The sequence below is a fragment of the Python bivittatus genome, unplaced genomic scaffold, assembly GCF_059951505.1.
Source record: "Python bivittatus isolate LINGU-HERP-01145 unplaced genomic scaffold, Pbiv_v1 ctg000020_np1212, whole genome shotgun sequence".
Taxonomy (NCBI): domain Eukaryota; kingdom Metazoa; phylum Chordata; class Lepidosauria; order Squamata; family Pythonidae; genus Python; species Python bivittatus.
Window position 1 is genome coordinate 90,394,508 of NW_028277030.1, and position 15,665 is coordinate 90,410,172.

The 15,665-nt window shown below is 36.3% G+C and overlaps 1 protein-coding gene across 3 annotated transcripts in view; it reads left to right on the plus strand.

Moving 5' to 3' along the window:
• RYR2 (ryanodine receptor 2) overlaps nucleotides 1-15,665 on the plus strand; it is a 332,798-nt gene that overhangs the window by 168,181 nt on the left and 148,952 nt on the right. For all 3 annotated transcript variants that reach the window (XR_015796687.1, XM_088143916.1, XM_088143914.1), the window contains 8 exons: nucleotides 503-711; nucleotides 1,853-2,199; nucleotides 2,680-2,794; nucleotides 6,371-6,531; nucleotides 8,121-8,280; nucleotides 8,513-8,599; nucleotides 12,711-12,937; nucleotides 14,029-14,830. Coding sequence is in view for 2 of the 3 variants with exons in the window: in XM_088143916.1 (XP_088000042.1) it covers nucleotides 503-711; nucleotides 1,853-2,199; nucleotides 2,680-2,794; nucleotides 6,371-6,531; nucleotides 8,121-8,280; nucleotides 8,513-8,599; nucleotides 12,711-12,937; nucleotides 14,029-14,830 (2,108 nt within the window). In the remaining variant the exon portion in view is untranslated. The remainder of the gene's footprint in view (nucleotides 1-502; nucleotides 712-1,852; nucleotides 2,200-2,679; nucleotides 2,795-6,370; nucleotides 6,532-8,120; nucleotides 8,281-8,512; nucleotides 8,600-12,710; nucleotides 12,938-14,028; nucleotides 14,831-15,665) is intronic.

Genomic DNA, 15,665 nt, shown 5'->3' on the forward strand with positions numbered 1-15,665 from the left:
TCTCTTCCTGGATCCTGCCAGATGGCACTCTGTAATGGATGGGACTCATAACGTGCAGCCTATCCTACTGGATCTAATGGGATGGGTAGAAGCAAATAACCTGGCCTCATGCATCTTCATTTTGGTTGGATATTTGGTAGTGGACTTTAACTGAGCATGTAACTGAGCAAACTGAGCAAACTCAGGGAGGCAGTGAAGGACAGGAAGGCCTGGCACGATATGGTTCATGGGGTCACGAAGAGTCAGACACGACTTAACGACTGAACAAAAGTGGACTTTAACAATAGTATTGTTCCTTCTTCCACTTATTTTATCCTCTATGCTCTCAACAGTGCCATAATAAACTGGATATTTTCTTATTCATATAGATGAAATACACTGTGTGTTTCAAAGACTATTACTTGACTTGAGTTGTCTAGGTTATAAGGAAAAAGCAAATTAAGTACATAAGAAAAACTGTTAATATTTATAATTTACATATCACATATGTCATTTTTGGCAGGCTTTATACCTGCCTGTAGCCTGGGATTGTCACAGGTGGGCAGAATGAACTTTGGCAAAGATGTTAGCACTTTGAAATATTTCACTATTTGTGGCTTACAAGAAGGCTATGAACCTTTTGCTGTGAATACAAATCGGGACATTACCATATGGCTGAGCAAGAGATTACCTCAGTTTCTTCCAGTACCAGCAAATCATGAACATATTGAGGTTTGAAATATCTTTTGTTTATTTTGTGAGACTGAACATAAAAGTTAATTTAGACAGTAAGTGGTAGCAGTTAATATAGTACGTAGACTACATACAGTAAAGCAGGCAAATAAGTACTGAATGGTTCATTATTATTACTTTATAATAATAATACTGTATTATATTATTACCCTTTCTACATATTTACATTAAAATGTAGAATGTAAAAGTAAAGAGATGATAAGCTAGCAATATTTCTTATTTGTAAGCCCAAAGACTTTGAGTTGAAGGGAAAAATGCATGATCTGTATTTGTATCCATAATAATTCTTAATCCAAATGCACATTTTTATAACAAAACTTTTGTTGTCTTTCAGAGCCCAATATTAGATTAATAAATATGTTTTATAAAAGCAAGAGACTGAAATTATGCTTTTCACCCTCTAAAGGAAATTTTTTAGTAAGTATTTCTTCTACCTTGCTGTCAGCCCTTCAAGGTAGGCAAGGTCCAAAACAGGAACCACTAGAGGTCTTAGAATGTACTTTAATGCAGTCAGGGTATTGAAGCAGAATCTTGAAAGCCTGTCAAAGCCCCTCCCTGCTTCCAATTTATACTGAACACAATCAAAGTGGAGTTGTTTACTAATCTAATATTGGGCTCTTTTTCATATTTTCTACTTTCCCAGGACTCAGATAACTTTTCTGTAATGGCTCTTCATTCTCCTCCCCCTTCTCTGAATCAAACCTACATTTCATCACACCTGCCACAATCTTACAGAGTACATCAATAAACATATTTTTATTTATATACTATGAAAAACCATTAAGTATAAGGAAAAGTGGCATTCTGTTTTATATGTTTCCATACATTTTACAATTTAAAAAATACAATTTAAAAAAACGCAGTTTGCTCTAGTCGTTAAGGCACAAGGCTAGAAACAAGGAGACCATGAGTTCTAGTCCTGCCTTAGGCATGAAAGCAAGCTGGGTGACTTTGGGCCAATCACTCTCTCTCAACTCAACTCACTTCACAGGGTTGTTGTTGTGGGGAAAATAGGAGGAGGAAGGAGTATTATGTATGTTCACTGCTTTATTTATAAAAATAAGAATAAGAAGATAGGATAAAAAAAATCTAAAAAAAATAGAGTTTTTGCATTTCATAGGTTACAAGGATCGATGGAACTGCAGACAGTTCTCCATGCTTGAAAGTCACACAGAAGTCCTTTGGATCTCAAAATAGCAAAACAGATATAATGTTTTATCGTCTAAGCATGCCCATTGAATGTGCAGAAGTGTTCTCTAAAATGCCTGGAGGAGGAGTGCCAAGTTCTAACCTTTTGGGCCCAAAGAGTGATTTGGATGATTATGATGCAGATTCTGATTTTGAAGTTCTCATGAAGACTGCACATGGCCATCTGGTACCTGACCGTGTAGAAAAAGAAGCTGCAAAATCAGAGTTCAATAACCATAAAGACTATACACAAGAGAAACCTTCACGCCTCAAGCAAAGGTCAGGTAGTTTGATCTCTTTGGTTGTTTTATCACACTGTTCACTTTCAAGGATACAAATGAATGTTTTCCTTTCCACACTGTCAATGAATTTCATTGTGACGTCTCTGAATAAAAAGGGCAGGGATTTCTGTTTTTAAATGTTTGCTTTCTCTTTTCTGGCATAACTATGTTCCAGCTTTCCTGTTCATAAAATATAAATGAAACATGGACAAGTTTGTATAAAATATTTAATGTAACAACTATATTATAAGCCTACAAACATAAAGAGATATTTGCTCTCCTGACCATGCAAGATATTAGCTGATATTAACAAACTGTACCTTTTGACCAAGTGTACAAACAGGGCCAAACCTGAATTGAGCAGATGACTCTGATACAGCTTTAAATGCAGCTTTATTTGATGGAAGATACAGGATTATGTTGGATCAACTGATATAAAAAAGGTGTATTCACTGTTTTACATTTTTATACGTTACAGATTTATGCTGAGAAGGACGAAGCCAGACTACAGCGCAAGCCATTCTGCAAGACTAACTGAAGATGTCCTAGCAGATGAAAGAGATGATTATGATTATTTAATGCAAACCTCTACAGTATGGCAATTTAGTGTTAATATTTGCACTAAGGATAGCTTGAAATTGTCAAATATGATAGGAGGACATTATGTATTAACTGTAGATCTCTACGGAGCAGAAACTATTGGAATACTCTTAAAGAATAGCTCTTGCAAATAATTAGTTAGCAGTAATGTGTTAAAAGCAAGCTTAAACGAATATTTCATGGGAGTAAATCTGAAATGCTGATTTCAAAAGAAACGTGGTTTCCCACCCCTCTAAGGCATGGATGGTGTGAGATGGAGAAGTAGAGGTAGAATGTGTTCAGTTGTGCCATTTATTGCAAGCCTTGACTTATTGGCTACTTAATTCAGCATCCTCTCTTCTGCTCCCTAAATCTGTCTTGCCTGTCACTATGTGCCACTAATTATAATCTCCATCTGATATAGATTAGCAATTAACTGCAAAATGACAAAATTGGGAAATCTTTTTACTTCGAAGCAAAACATTAAGATTCTATTTATTTATTTACTGGAGCGTAGACGCTACTGCAATCCAACAGGACTCTCAGTGGTTAATGCAAAAATAATATAATACAATGGGAAACAGTAATACACAATAATAGAAATAACATTACCAAACAAAGACACTAAGGCCACAGAGAACAAAGCATCCAACCACAACCCAGATGGTAGTTCCACCTTACGCTAGATCTCCTCCCAGAACTTCCTTAAAAGCCAGGTTTGAATAATTATTTTAAAACTTAATAAGGTGGGTAATAGTTTGGTCTCAGATGGTAAAGTGTTTCAAAGTGGCGTTGCAACAGAGAAAGATCAGTTCCTTGTCCCTGTAGGTAACAGTCCCTAAGGGAAGGGACCTGGAAGGAGCCTCCCTTGCTCAGTCTTATTGGATGAGCAGATGTTGCTGGGAGAAGGATGTCTTGTAGATATCCAGGCCCTGAGTCACGTAGGACTTTAAAGATGACAACCAGCATTTTGAGTTGCACCTGGGAGCCAACTAGTACCAATGCAGCTCTTCAAGTAGGGGTATTACATGGGACAACTTCAAAACTCCCATCACTACTGAAGCAGCTGTATTCTGCGCCAGCTGTAGCTTCTGGATAGTCTTCAAGGGCAGCTACACATAGAGTGAATTGCAGTAATCCAAAAGATGCTTTTTGCTTAACAAATGATTTGATTGGAATATGTTCACTACAGCATTGTCATTAGTTTCCTGCGCTGAAACTGGCTCTAAGTGTTGGAATGGGCTTCATTGTAGCCCCATTGAAGGGTTCTGAATTTAGGAATTGATAAAGCAGTCCATATCCTCAGTTTGGTTTTGCAGGCAGGGGACATGACATGGAGTTAACTCACTTAATCCAGCTGTCAGCCCCACTTGGTAGACTAGACCAGAAAATCAACTCCACAGAAAGATTAAAAGTACCTTTACTGAGACTGACTATAATAACAGAATCTTGCAAATCTGATTGTGGTGTCCCCTCCCCACTTCTTATACTCCCATGAATCAGGGAAGCATCTGCCTGAGCCACTTCCGAATATTATCTTGTTTCCCCTTTGCCTAGGTAACGGTTCTTGCATATTTCCATCAAGGTCATCTTTCTATGCCATCTTTCCAGGTAGCATCAACACATCTGAAAGTGATAAGCAATATATCTGAGGCTAGTTGAATTCTTTCAGGGGATGATTTTCATCCATGTCTGCCAACCTCAATCCTGTCATATAGGCACTAAAAGTTTTGTAGAATAAATCACTTATTTTATCAAAGTATCACTGTTAAAGAATGTTATTACTTGTTAAAAAGATGCCACAGCTGTTAATAGCTTCTATAAGTAAAACAATATGGATATTTTAAGTGCATTTGATATGACATAGCAAATAGATCGAAGGATTCATGAATTAAAGAATAAGCGACACTGTGAAATTTTAAAAAATCAGTATGTTGTAGGGCATGAAATTGGTTTGCACCATGCTACTTTATAACAATCATATAATTAAATCTATATAGAAATAAACATTTAATGTTTGTAATAACTGTTATTAAAGAAAAGGGCTGCTTAAAGGAAATTGAAATTGAAAATGATAGAACATTTGTCTGCATCTTGATTATAAGCCTTTATGTTGTTACATGCTTTCTCTATGCTTTTATTTATTTATTTATTTATTTATTTATTTATTTATATATGTGCAAAATTGCACATATACAAAGAAATGAAATCTTTTCCAGAGGTATTGCATATATACATGTGCTGTGCTACTTGTAGATAGAGAATAATTCACTAAAAATATCAACTATATGGTTTATGAAGAGAAAATCTTCATAAGTCTTCCTACCCACAGCATAGAGGAGTAAAAAGACTGCATGCCCTTGCCTTGTTTCCCAAATCTTTTGGGGTTAAGAACAGTATGTGGAATTTATGGAATCTCTCTGGATTTTGTCTGGATGAAGCAAAGTTGATGAAAGTTGATACAGCCAAAGCAAAAGGTGGATGTGTCTGTAGGAAAATTCACATTTTGATACATTCTTTTCATTCACTGATTCCTTACTGAAAATTGGTGGCAGTTTAGAAAGGCTGGAGTTGACACACAAAGCTTTGTGGCATAAGTAGATTGTCCCCCTGAAATTAACAAGGAATTACTATGAAAGTGACAGAGCAGCATTTACTGTATATCAGGAAAGTTTGAGTACTGGTGAATATGCAAGAGAAGAAAATGAAGAATATCTTTAGAGACAGAAAGGTAAAGATATAAGCCTTTAGTAGTTATATTGTTTCTGATGTAGGGAAATCCCAAAATATTTCCCTTTTGGAATGTTCATAGATCACTAGAAAAATATGTGAGCATGAGATTCCTCCCAATATTCCTAGTTTTGATTCTGAATGTAAAAGGAGACAAAAGGTTAGGAACACATTAAACTGTGTTGTAATGGAATGGTTAATTGAAAGTAAATTCTTGTGGTAAAAAAAGATGGAACGGGGACTTAGGTCCAACAACTTGGCAGAAGAACAAATTAGTAAATGATTGCACTTGGCACAAGAACTTTGATAACTGCTTCTCAAAATATTTGGATTTTCTGATTGGTCACAGTATTTGCTGTTCTCAGAACAAATAACTAATACACAGAATGTAGCTTCTCCAATTTCCAAAAAAGGTTAGTAAAGAGCTTTCAGGTGATGCATGCCACGTATGGAACCAGCCTTGGGAATCAATAGGCATGTTACCAGCATCAACTTTCTTCCTGATTGTCCAAGACAAATGGATCCCTAGAAGAGAGGTACATAGCCTGGTGGCTTCCATTTATTTTGGATTAATTTCTACAACGCCCCCCCCCAAAAAAAAAGCATTTACGCATTTGCATATATCTGCTATTATATAAGAAAATTAAAAAAACTTTTTAATTGGGGAGAAACTGATTAATAATAAGGCTCTGACTCTTATGTGGTCCTAGAAATTCTATTCTTGCTTCTAGCAATTGCCTAAGCTTCTGGCTGTGTTGTTATTTTCAGAACAAAATGGATTTTTCAGTAAAAGTGTCAGAATAGTACTGGATCAAAGTGAAATATTAATACTGTGGGTAATATTTTTTATATCTTGACAGTATTATTACTCTGTACGCATATTTCCTGGACAAGAACCTGCTAATGTTTGGGTAGGCTGGATTACATCGGACTTCCATCAGTATGACACAAGCTTTGATTTGGACAGAGTCCGTACTGTTACAGTAACCTTAGGAGATGAAAAAGGGAAAGTTCACGAGAGGTTGGCTTTATTTTTCTTTTGTTTAGAAACAATTGATATCAAATCATTTCATCATGTTAGTGCATACAGTATCCTGTTAAAAATGTAATGATAATTATGTAGATTGATATTATATGCCTATTATATTATTATTTATATTAACATTAGTATTACATGATGCTATATTTCATTTGACAGATACTCCATTTTTAAAAAAAAGTTAACTGTTTTTTTCTGCTACTATATGATTATAAAGTCCTGAAACTCAATGTTGTATTAAAGGGCTTAATTGGAATGAAGATTTATATTCATTTTGCAAACCAGGGCTAAGTGTGAGCAAAATGCAATTATCACATTTAATGAACTTTACAATGTGGAATCCAAAAGTTATATTTTAGTATCTGTAATGGAAATGTATTTAAATACTAGTTCCCTGGAGGTTACAACTCTATCCTGCTCTAGCATGACTAAGAAATAGATCTCTCTGTGACTTTACAGATAGTCAAGGTGGCATCACAGGACTCTCAAGTGAGAGGGTAGTGTGCATCTAGGTGTAGGCCACAAGGAGACTCTCTACACCCTCCCTTCTATTCATTCCAGTAGATATGGCCTTTCTATCTGCCCTTGGAGAAAGATATGCATATTAAATTAGAGTTGTAGTTTTCACTGTGTTTGCTTATGAAATTGACTCATATTCATCATTGTTTATTTCTGAAGTTAAATATTTTGAATGCAGTATGCCAATATTCAAATTTATTTTTAAAAAGTAGTCTGGAGTCTAACCATTGTTTCTAGCTTCATCAAGAATGTATTGAGCGTTGGATAAGAGTTCTTCCCTTTGCCTCTCCATCTTTTTCAACTTGGGCATCTCATTGTTTTTTGGGTTTTATTAAATCAGAGCTCTTTGTTTCATCGGGCCTAGGGAATTCTGGCTGACAGACCTGATTGCATCCTGGTTTATTAACTGATATTAAACCAGAGTTCTGTGGTTCTTAGTTGAGAAGGAACTCTACATTAATACAAGCCACCTAAATGGGGAATGTGGGAGAGGCAAGGAAGGAGCACTCTCCTAGACACTTATTTTTTGCTTCATAAATTAATTATTAATGAATGTATCATTTTCTGATGTATGAAGTTTGGAATAATTGTCTGAAAAAAGCCATTATGTACAACCTAGAGAAAGCTAGGTGTCTGTTAAGTTCTGTTGTAATACATGTGAGTTAAACATACAGGAGTCATTGATATAATTGGAGACAAATAAGTCTAATTTCCCCTGCATGTATTTATTTGCTTGATTGCTTGCTTACAGTATTTATAAATTACTCTATAACAATTTGTCTCATGAGAGCATTAGCAGATTAAAGGAAAAACACATTAAAAATTGTCATTATGTAGTATCTCTGATACCTGCAGTACGCTTAGAAATATGTATATGCTATTTTCTCTTCTCTGTGCTTGGAAGTGCTCTGCACATATATTAGTGGGAATTTCCCTTTGGTGAGCAAACCTATCTATTGAAGAGAACTGGGTAGACCATGGACATGCAGAGCCCAATGGAGCTGGGATCTTGCCTTGTAACACTAACCTATTATTAACCTTTTGAAATGCAGTATTAAACGAAGCAACTGCTATATGGTGTGTGCCGGAGAAAGCATGAGTTCAGGGCAAGGACGCAATAATAATGGATTAGAGATTGGTTGCTTGGTTGATGCTGCAACTGGTATCCTGTCCTTCACAACTAATGGCAAAGAGTTAAGCACTTATTATCAGGTAATGATTTTTTGGTTGTAATTCGCCCAACAAAATCTGATTCATTTTTTAAAAGAACGTTTTTATTATATTTGAAAAGAAAGTAGTAATTTCCCCAAATTTCAGCTTTGGAAGGCATGTAGCTCCTGAAAGATTTACAGTTTTATTATGGCAAAAGCTTAGGCTAATATGGCATCTCTGCAAACTATCTTTATACCTATTTTGACTTATAATAAATTTGTTTTTTATTTAGGTGGAGCCAAGCACTAAATTATTTCCTGCAGTATTTGCACAAGCCACAAGCCCTAACATTTTCCAGTTTGAGTTGGGACGAATAAAGGTAACAACCACCCATTTAGTTTATTGTATTTAAAACATTCCTGATATTCTGGTCCCAACCTTTTACAATGGTAACAAAATTGGGGAGAAATTTTTCCTTATCCAATGGTAGAAGTGTGGCCTTTCCTTTCGCACTTCCTCATCATCCATCAGCTATATTGAAAGTAAAACCTTGAGAGACTGTCCAGTACTTTCCTAAAAGTAAATATAGGGTTGTATACAAAATCAATAACAGAACCATAGTCAAATGGATTCTCCTCTCCCCTACATCTCCCATTTATCTTCTGTGACCACAGAAACCAAGCTCTGGTTTTATATTTCAGTAAGAGAAAAAATGGTGGAGGTGTGAGCTGTAGTTTAAAAAAATCTCCAGTGACCTATTTAACATATTCAAGTCATCTGTTCATCATAATCCTTCTTTAGAACAGATGTTAGTTCTGCATCTGTAGATAGCCTTGGTTGGGAATTTACCATAGCCAAAAGTTTCTTGCCTTCAGACAAGAAAACTGAAAACAGGAAAGGTTCCTGAAGGTGTGGATGGTAATCTCTAAAAAGAAAAAGAAGAAAACTCTGAATCTTTCATCATCAACATTGTAAACTCCAGTATGTTGATGATAGGACTAATTAGAGTGTCTGTATTAGTATAGCCCCTTATTACCAATATATAGGTCATACTGTTGTCTACTGGTGCAAGCACCTGGCAGATCAGCTTTTTTTTTTACCACTATGCTGAGTTAGAATCTAACTCCTTTTATTTGAAGAAGTAGTTAGCCACAGAACCATAGGAGAACATGCTATTCTTCAGTTTTCAGACTTCCATCAGAATGAGTGTATTTATAGGAGTCTGATTATCATCTAAGTACTCTCTGATGACATCTGAATCAATCAGCATTTTTGATTTCTTGTTAGTTTGTTTAAGTGTTTATAATTGTATACCTTGTCTTTATTCTGTCACTCAAAGTGACTTATAACTAAAATTCAAAGTATAAAACAAAATTAAAATCAAACATTAACATATTTAGCAATTAAAAGTTTGGCAAAAGAGTTGTATTTTTACCATCTTCCTAAATAAAGGGAAAGTAGGAATCAAATGCATCTCCTTAGGAGCACATTCCATAGACTGGGAACCACACAGGAGAAGTCTCTTTCCCATGTAACTAGTAGGCTCCTGACAGCAAAGGTTTTTGTTTTGTTTTTTCTTTCCCAGAAGGGGTTGTCTTGCTTATCTAGATAATTGAGCAAGTTCATAGTGGGAAAGGCTCAGCCTCTAAGCACTTTAGAAGTTTAAAGTCAATCAGCATCGTAAACTATGCCCAGTAAATAATTGGTAGCCAGTACATATTTTTCAGTTCAGGTATCATATGGTTTTATGTATATATGTATGTATGTATGTATGTATTTTTCTGATTTAGACACTGCCCATCTCATGAGGCAATGAGATGGTGATTCTTATATCTTGTACAGATCAGCAGCTTGGTTGCTGTGTTCTGTACCACAAGCAATTTCCAGACACTTTGCAAGGGTTGCCCTATATAAAGCACATTGCAGTAGTTGAGATACATTACTATCAAGATGTGGATAACTGCCACTAAGTTTCACGTGCTCAGGAAAATCACAATTGGCATACTAGTTCTAATGCTGAAACATACTCCTAGCCAGAGCTGAGATTCAAGGAGCGTTCCCAATCTGTGTACCTGTTTTTGCTGAGAGAATGCAATCCCTTTCAGAAAAAGTTTTTTTCTGAGTCCAGTGTTTCATCTTCTTTCTTATCAACAGTACCTCCATCTTGTCTAGAATTAAACTTGGATTGTTCTCCCTCAGCCTGTTATTGAAGTTAGGCAAAGTTCTGGATTTGCTTCCCTGGAGTTAGAATGTAAGGAGCAGTAGAACTGGGTCCCCTTAGCATACTGATTCCACTCCAAAATGCCAAATGAGCTCCTGAGTCAGGGTTTCTCAAACTGTGAGATGTACCTCCCTTGGGGAGGTGTGAAGAACCTTTCAGTTACATTGTTACAATGAATCCACCTTTCCCAGAGTTTCATTGTATTGTTTTCATTGTTCATTTGTGTTCATTTTGGTGTTTGGATTTTTAGGGGAGATGCGTACATTAAGATTACACTAAAGGGAGGTATGATGGCAAAAAGTTTAGAAACCCCTGCCCTAAGTGTTTTCATGCAGATGTTAAACAGCAAGGGAATAATATGGAATTCTGTTGGACACCATTGGTTAACAATCTAGGTGTCAAAGAAGACTCTGGCACCACCTTCTGGGCACATCCCAACAAGAAAGACTGAAATAATTGCAAAACAGTTTCTCCAAGGCCCAACCCTGCCAGATGGCCCAGAAGAATACTATGATTCAAGTGTAAAGTGTAAATATTAGCATATTTCCATGTCTTTCTGTACATAGACTAGTTATTGATAGCTTCATTCCAAAGCAGATTATGCTATCATGTTTGAAATACCCTTCAGTTCTTGGAGAGGCTTGAACTCTGTGCCAGCATAAAAACAAAATTATACCTAGTCCCTCAGTTAACTGGAACTATAGGACATTGGCTTTTCTTCCAGCCAAGAAGATTAAAGCTCTCTCTATAATTGCTTCCCATATTGCCAGAAAGATTCATATCATTGTTCTTTCAGTAAAAATATGATTAGGCTTTATGGTAGCACCTACTGTGGTTGTACTTTTTACCATTTTTTTTCATAGAAAGTTACAACACTGATTTCTACATAGAAGGGACTCTCGGAATATGAGTCATATTTTACTGCTCAATGTCCACCATTGGGATGAACATATAAACTTGATCAAAAGATTAGTCATTCATATCTCCAGCATTTTCTCATATTATAATAGCTGATGCTTCGAAGAATGTGAGATTCATTGTGACTGTCTACCCATCAATGGGCACTGTGGGAGTAATTTCTCTATATGTGATTTGCGGTATGCAAGATGCTTCATGCCATCAAGAACTATGTATGATAGGTTGCATTGGACAATACCACTTTTGTTTAGTACCTGAACAAAGAAGGATTTTCACTTATTGAGGCTTTTAATCATTGTCCTACAGATTTGGGTGTGATACATCCCTTGAAATATCTCAGTAGTAAGAATCCACATTGCTATATTGAACAATGACTCCTTTGGCCATGCTTTTGCTTAGCTGTATGAATATAAATTGTGTTGTACATCCCCTGTACAAGCTATGCATATGCCATCCATAGATCATTTTTCCTGAAGGAACAACAAGATCTGTCCCTGGTTTTGCAGCACAGGTAGTTGAAACCAACATTTTCTAGTATAAGCATTTTTATACCAATGGAGCTTTAGGTGATCATTCAAGCACTACATAATAATCTTAAAATGAGAAGTGGGTCAGGTTGCTCTCCTTAGTATCAGAATCATATTCAGATCTGCTAATCTGCCCTTTACAAGTAGTCTTAAGGCTTAGCACTATCTTTTTAGTAGGCATTCAGCAGCATCTTCAGCCAAATATCCTCAGTGGATCATTAATGGATTTTGTTGCATCCACTGAGGCATCATTTTCTGAAAGAGTTATCTAAGATATCCAGCTTATGGATTGGATTCCAGCTCTATTTTTGCATTTTCCTGTGGTACTCATAAAACTCGGAAACAAACTTTTTGAACCACTAATATCCATGGATGTTAGACTGTCAAAATCACATTAGCTAGGAGAGTAGGAGAACACTGTAGTGTTTGCATAGATCTCCATATTTTCATACTGACAGACTGATTATAGTCAGTTGTGGCATGTCTGTCAAAAGTAACCTTGAACATTGACATCAATCAACCTATTTTTCTTAGGTTCTTCCCCTTTCCATCTCACCTGCTGGAATGTTTTATTAATTAATTAATTAATTAAATTTATATCACCACCCAACTCCCCCACAAGGAGGGACTCCTTGTTACATTTTCACAGAATTATCTTTATGTATGAATGCATAACATGACAATTCAAACACAGTTACAGGTAAGCAAACCTGTTCTGATTTATGAATCATGACCATTTCATATACATATTTGATAGAGCTTATTTTTTGCTTTTAAGTTATTTCATTTCTAAATGTGAGAACTCTGTTTTGCTCTGTCTTCAGAATGTAATGCCATTGTCAGCTGGCTTGTTCAAAAGTGAGCACAAAAATCCACTTCCTCAGTGCCCTCCCCGTCTCCATGTTCAGTTTCTGACACATGTGCTTTGGAGCAGAGTGCCAAATCAGTTTCTGAAGGTTGATATATCACGGATCAGTGAACGTCAAGGCTGGTCAGTACAATGTCTGGAGTCTTTGCAGTTCATGTCCCTTCACATTCCAGAGGAAAACAGGTATTCCTTGGTTGCATTTACAAATGAAATGAAATAAGGTGTTGACATTAAGTGTATGGAAAATCATATATCTGGGGAAAAAAGGATATGTTAGTACAGATACATGGAATCCTATCAACTATACAAAGGGCAGGAGGGGAATAAGAAAAAAAAATAAAATAAAGGTAAATTCAGTTTACACCAGCACCACTTATCACCTTCCCATATCTTTCTAACAGTAGAATCCGTTTTTGCTTCCATCAATTAATGTCCATCAATCACCAGGAGATACCAGATTTAAATCTTTCATTGCAAAAGATGTCATCTTCCATTAGCTATAGCTGTTCCCAGTACAAGACTGTGTTTTTTCTTCCAAAGGAGAAATAATAATATTACCCAACAACTGTTACCCCATAGTCACTGAATACAGTGAAGTACTAAGAGAGAAACTTAATTCTTGGTGAAACATTTTAATTACTCCATAATGCGCTGTACTTTGCCACTTAGAAAGCTATTTTGGAAATTCATAATGTGGATGGCCTGAGTAATTGCAGTCCAAAAATAAAAAGGTTGAAAGTCAAAGCAAACTATGCCCAAACATTGCTTGCATGTTTGGGCATATATAAATGTGCTCTCTAGGTTATGAGCCTTATTAATTTACTGAATTATCAGTCATATAATAATTGTGAACTTGTTCTTAGAACACTGATTGTATGGCTGTAAAAGCACTTTCCACACACAAAAGGAACTTGAGAGAGGATGGAACCACCAAAATAGTACATTGAGAGTTGGGTATGTGGGCTGACTAATATAAGAAGGGTTATAGAAAATCTTGGGGAAAGCAGTGACCAGAAATCTGAATAGTAATATTTCACACTACAAAATTTTGTTGCGTATGTATAAGTATATGCATGTTAACAGTATATTAACATAAATATATGTTAATGTATTGTTATATGACTTAAACAACAATTTAGGTAGCAGTGTGAATTGACCAATCCCCTCCCCCAAAGTTTTAAGGAAGCTAGCATCATAACAGTGATGATGCTAACTTCTTTATTCAAATCAATACTGCTATATGTAATTATTTTCCTTCCTTTTCTTTACTGCAGGTCTATAGATATTTTAGAACTGTCAGAACAAGAAGAATTGTTAAAGTTTCATTATCATACTCTCAGACTATACTCAGCGGTGTGCGCTCTTGGGAATAACAGAGTTGCACATGCTATGTGCAGCCATGTTGATGAATCTCAGCTTCTCTATGCAATTGAGAACAAATATATGCCAGGCTTGTTACGTGCGGGCTATTATGATCTTCTCATTGATATTCACCTTAATAGCTATGCCACAGCAAGGCTGATGATGAACAATGAGTTTATTGTTCCAATGACAGATGAGACTAAAAGTATTACTTTGTTTCCTGATGAACACAAAAAGCATGGCCTACCAGGTATTGGGCTAAGTACATCTTTACGACCCAGAATACAGTTTTCTTCTCCCAGTTTTGTAAGAATTAACAATGAATGCTACCAATACAGTCCTGAATTTCCTCTGGAAATTTTAAAGTCTAAAACCATAGAGATGTTGACAGAAGCAGTTCAGGAGGGTAGCCTTCATGTCAGAGATCCAGTAGGTGGTACTACAGAATTTCTGTTTGTTCCTTTGATCAAGCTTTTTTATACTCTTCTTATAATGGGAGTCTTCCACAATGGAGATCTGAAGCATATCTTGCAGCTCATTGAGCCCAGTGTGTTTAAGGAAGATACAGGCCGTGAAGATGAAACCAGAATATTAATGAAGGAACTAGTTACAGAAAATTTAAATTTAGAGGCAGGTGTGGATGAAATCAGAAGAGAGAAGGTTCCAGAAGAAGGACTTCTTCAAATGAAACTTCCTGAGCCTGTGAAATTACAGGTAATCATGAAAGAATGCACAGGTAATCATATATTTTGTGGATTATTTTTCTACTTGAGACACATGTATGTGCCTATATATGCACACACATAGAAAGCGAGATTAATATTTGCAATCTTCACAGAGTGTATCTAGTAAGGTCAGAATAACCCACTTTGAGCTCAAAATAATTCAAAATCAAAATGTTTTCCTGTCTTGCACATCTTTATAGCGTGTGTATGTGTTTGTATGTGTGTTGAGGGATGGAAAGAGAGAGAATGAATGGTTGGTCTGGGCTGCGTGATAGTGCCTTATCATTGTTTCTCTTCCTTCTATATTGTTCTCTCTCCCTCTCTCCCTCCCGCTTCTTTGCCTGAGAGTAGCTAACCATCTTCCCACCATCTACAGTAGGTAGCCCTGCTTGTGGTGGCTTTGAGTTCTGTTGACTTCTAGCTGACCACCAAACTTGGTGCAGATCAACTGTTGACAGGAGAGAGGAATGTGTCTGGCTTGCTAATGTAAAAGCCTTGGCTGTCCAGCTGAGCACAACTGGTGCTTAATTGTTGTAGAATGGGGATAAGTATCTGAATACATGTTTCTCATGACATTTTGCTGAACTGAATTTTATGTAAGTGCATAGTTGACAACAGCATTAGGGCAAAAGGTTTGTTACAGGGCACAGTTGACTTACCCAGGAAACAAGCAAGATGGAATGTCAACCAAGTTATTTGTATGACAGACACAGATACCTCTATGAGACTTTACTATCCTCAGTGAAAGGTTCTTAAGATGTTATGTTATACATCGTTTGAAGAAGCAGTAAACCCTTAAAATTGCACCACAGCACCTTGATATC